We start from the raw sequence: 2,061 nt of genomic DNA, 5'->3' as shown, positions 1-2,061 counted from the left end.
ACTTTCTATGATCAATCCTCTCCTATAACTACTGTTTCCCTTCAACATGTCTTAGCACAACTGAAGATAACCAAAACAAAGGTGAAGATGTCAAGTTATTGCAAAGGTAATAATTGCATATACATTTCTAATTATAAATTATAAAAAGGATTATGTTAGCCACGTATCAGTTTGTTGTAAGTATTTTTCGTTAAACTAGTTTTATCATTAAGTATCAAAATTTATAAAAGCAATGAAGTTAGGTGACTAGTGTCTTCAAGTGTAATAATGAATTATTGCAATGTAGGTAAAAGCTCGTGGCAAGAGCTGGTTGGCATCAATGGAGAAGCAGCAACACAAATTATTATGAGAGAAAATCCGAACGTGAAGGCTTTTGTTGTGGCAGAAGGATCAGTGGTGACCAATGATTTCAAGTGTGACAGGGTGCGAGTCTTCGTTAACTATCGGGGCATTGTTACTCTAGTGCCCAAAATTGGTTAATCAAATCAAGAGTCATGTTCATCACTTGACATAGTTTATCATGTTTGGTTTGTGTGGGTTCAAAAAGTTTGTGTTTCTAAAACTTCTATAATGTGGTAGCTAATCAAAATAAGAGGTTTAATAGGTACCTCCACTTAGTACCTCTGTGATGTTAACCATGTCTTTAATTTATGTATTGCTTGGTTGATTGGCTTTACAATAAGACAGTGCGTATAATTTCTAGTGTAATTCTATCTTATCTTGCTCAACTTTAAAAATGAGAATTTATTAAATTTTGCGTCCGATAATTTTAAGAAAAAAATATAATAAATTAACTCCTAATCAATATATGTTTAGATGACATATAAAAGACAATAATTCGTCCGTACGTTCAATCAATTTTTTGCAACTCTATTTTATTTCTTTAGAGAAATTGAAGCATATGATTGCGTTAATAATATATATATAAATTAACACCTTCTAGCAAAGTGTCATCCTTGAACTTTCACGTACTTTAATGATCATCTATAAATCATTTTGCATACATCAGTGTTTTTAAAACCGAAGAAAACCACTAAATCGATAAAGAAAAATATCAAAAATCAAAATAATTACATTTTATACTGTGATTTAGTTCATTTTTCATTCTTATTATTAAAACCAAGCTAAACTAAATTCAACTACATTTATAATAAATTTATATTTTTTATTGTATCATTATATAAATATTTTTAAAATAATTTAATAAGTAAAAAATAGAAAAAAAAATCGATCCAAATCAATATTTTATAATTTAATATAGTTTATTTTAAATTATATTCAAAGCAAACTAAATTAAACTCCATGTTATTTTTATATTTAGCTTAGATGTTTATTTGAGATAAAATAGAACCGAACTAAACCGCAAACATCCCTACCAGGCTACCACGTGATATGCTTCTAGTTGAAGAATTATGAAAAGATAAAAATAGAGAAGTTAGAGTGTGAAAACAAACTGCAAACTCATGGCTTCTGCATAAGTAGAAGTAATATATGCAGAATGTAAGTTTAGTAAAATGCAGAACAATACTAGTTTTGAGGTAAGAGTTGCATATTTTATCACTCACTCAATTTAATAACTATTTAAGATTCATTGTAGAAACATTAGCGAAATCAAAAGAGATGTAATCATAAAACTCAAGTGAGATGGGTGAAGAAGAATGCTCAAATGAGATATTTTTAAGACAAAAGCAAGTACCACTCATTCAAACTAAAAAAGAAATTTTACTGCACTATAATAACTTTTTGTAATGTTATACAGAATTTTTGTATGGTAAAAAAGTCAATTCGAAAATAAAGTCAATGTAATAGAGATCAAAATGCTATACATTGTGCAGTCATGTTGAAGAACTATGATAAATATATTTGATCAGGTGTACCTGCATGCCTAAATATGTTAAATATATTGTAGGATGTAAAAGTTGAAGGAAAATAATGTGAGGCGTGACTTTTTATTTTGAAATTGAGAGGATTATTAAATGTTTATAAAAATAAAATGTTACACGATAATTTTTCATCTCGTCACTTTTACGTAGGATTGATACGTAGAATTGTGTATTCTAG

General features: G+C 28.2%; 1 protein-coding gene across 1 annotated transcript; it reads left to right on the top strand.

The window, feature by feature from the left end:
* The first annotated feature begins 267 nt into the window (after window positions 1-267).
* LOC113870012 (inhibitor of trypsin and hageman factor-like) lies at window positions 268-480 on the top strand. Its single transcript, XM_027506602.1, has one exon. It carries the CDS (start codon window positions 268-270, stop codon window positions 478-480), a length of 213 nt encoding a protein of 70 aa, XP_027362403.1.
* The last annotated feature ends 1,581 nt before the right edge of the window (window positions 481-2,061 follow it).

This window comes from Abrus precatorius, unplaced genomic scaffold, assembly GCF_003935025.1.
Source record: "Abrus precatorius isolate BTA unplaced genomic scaffold, Abrus_2018 Scaffold6, whole genome shotgun sequence".
NCBI lineage: Eukaryota > Viridiplantae > Streptophyta > Magnoliopsida > Fabales > Fabaceae > Abrus > Abrus precatorius.
This window is presented reverse-complemented; position numbering and strand designations above follow the sequence as displayed.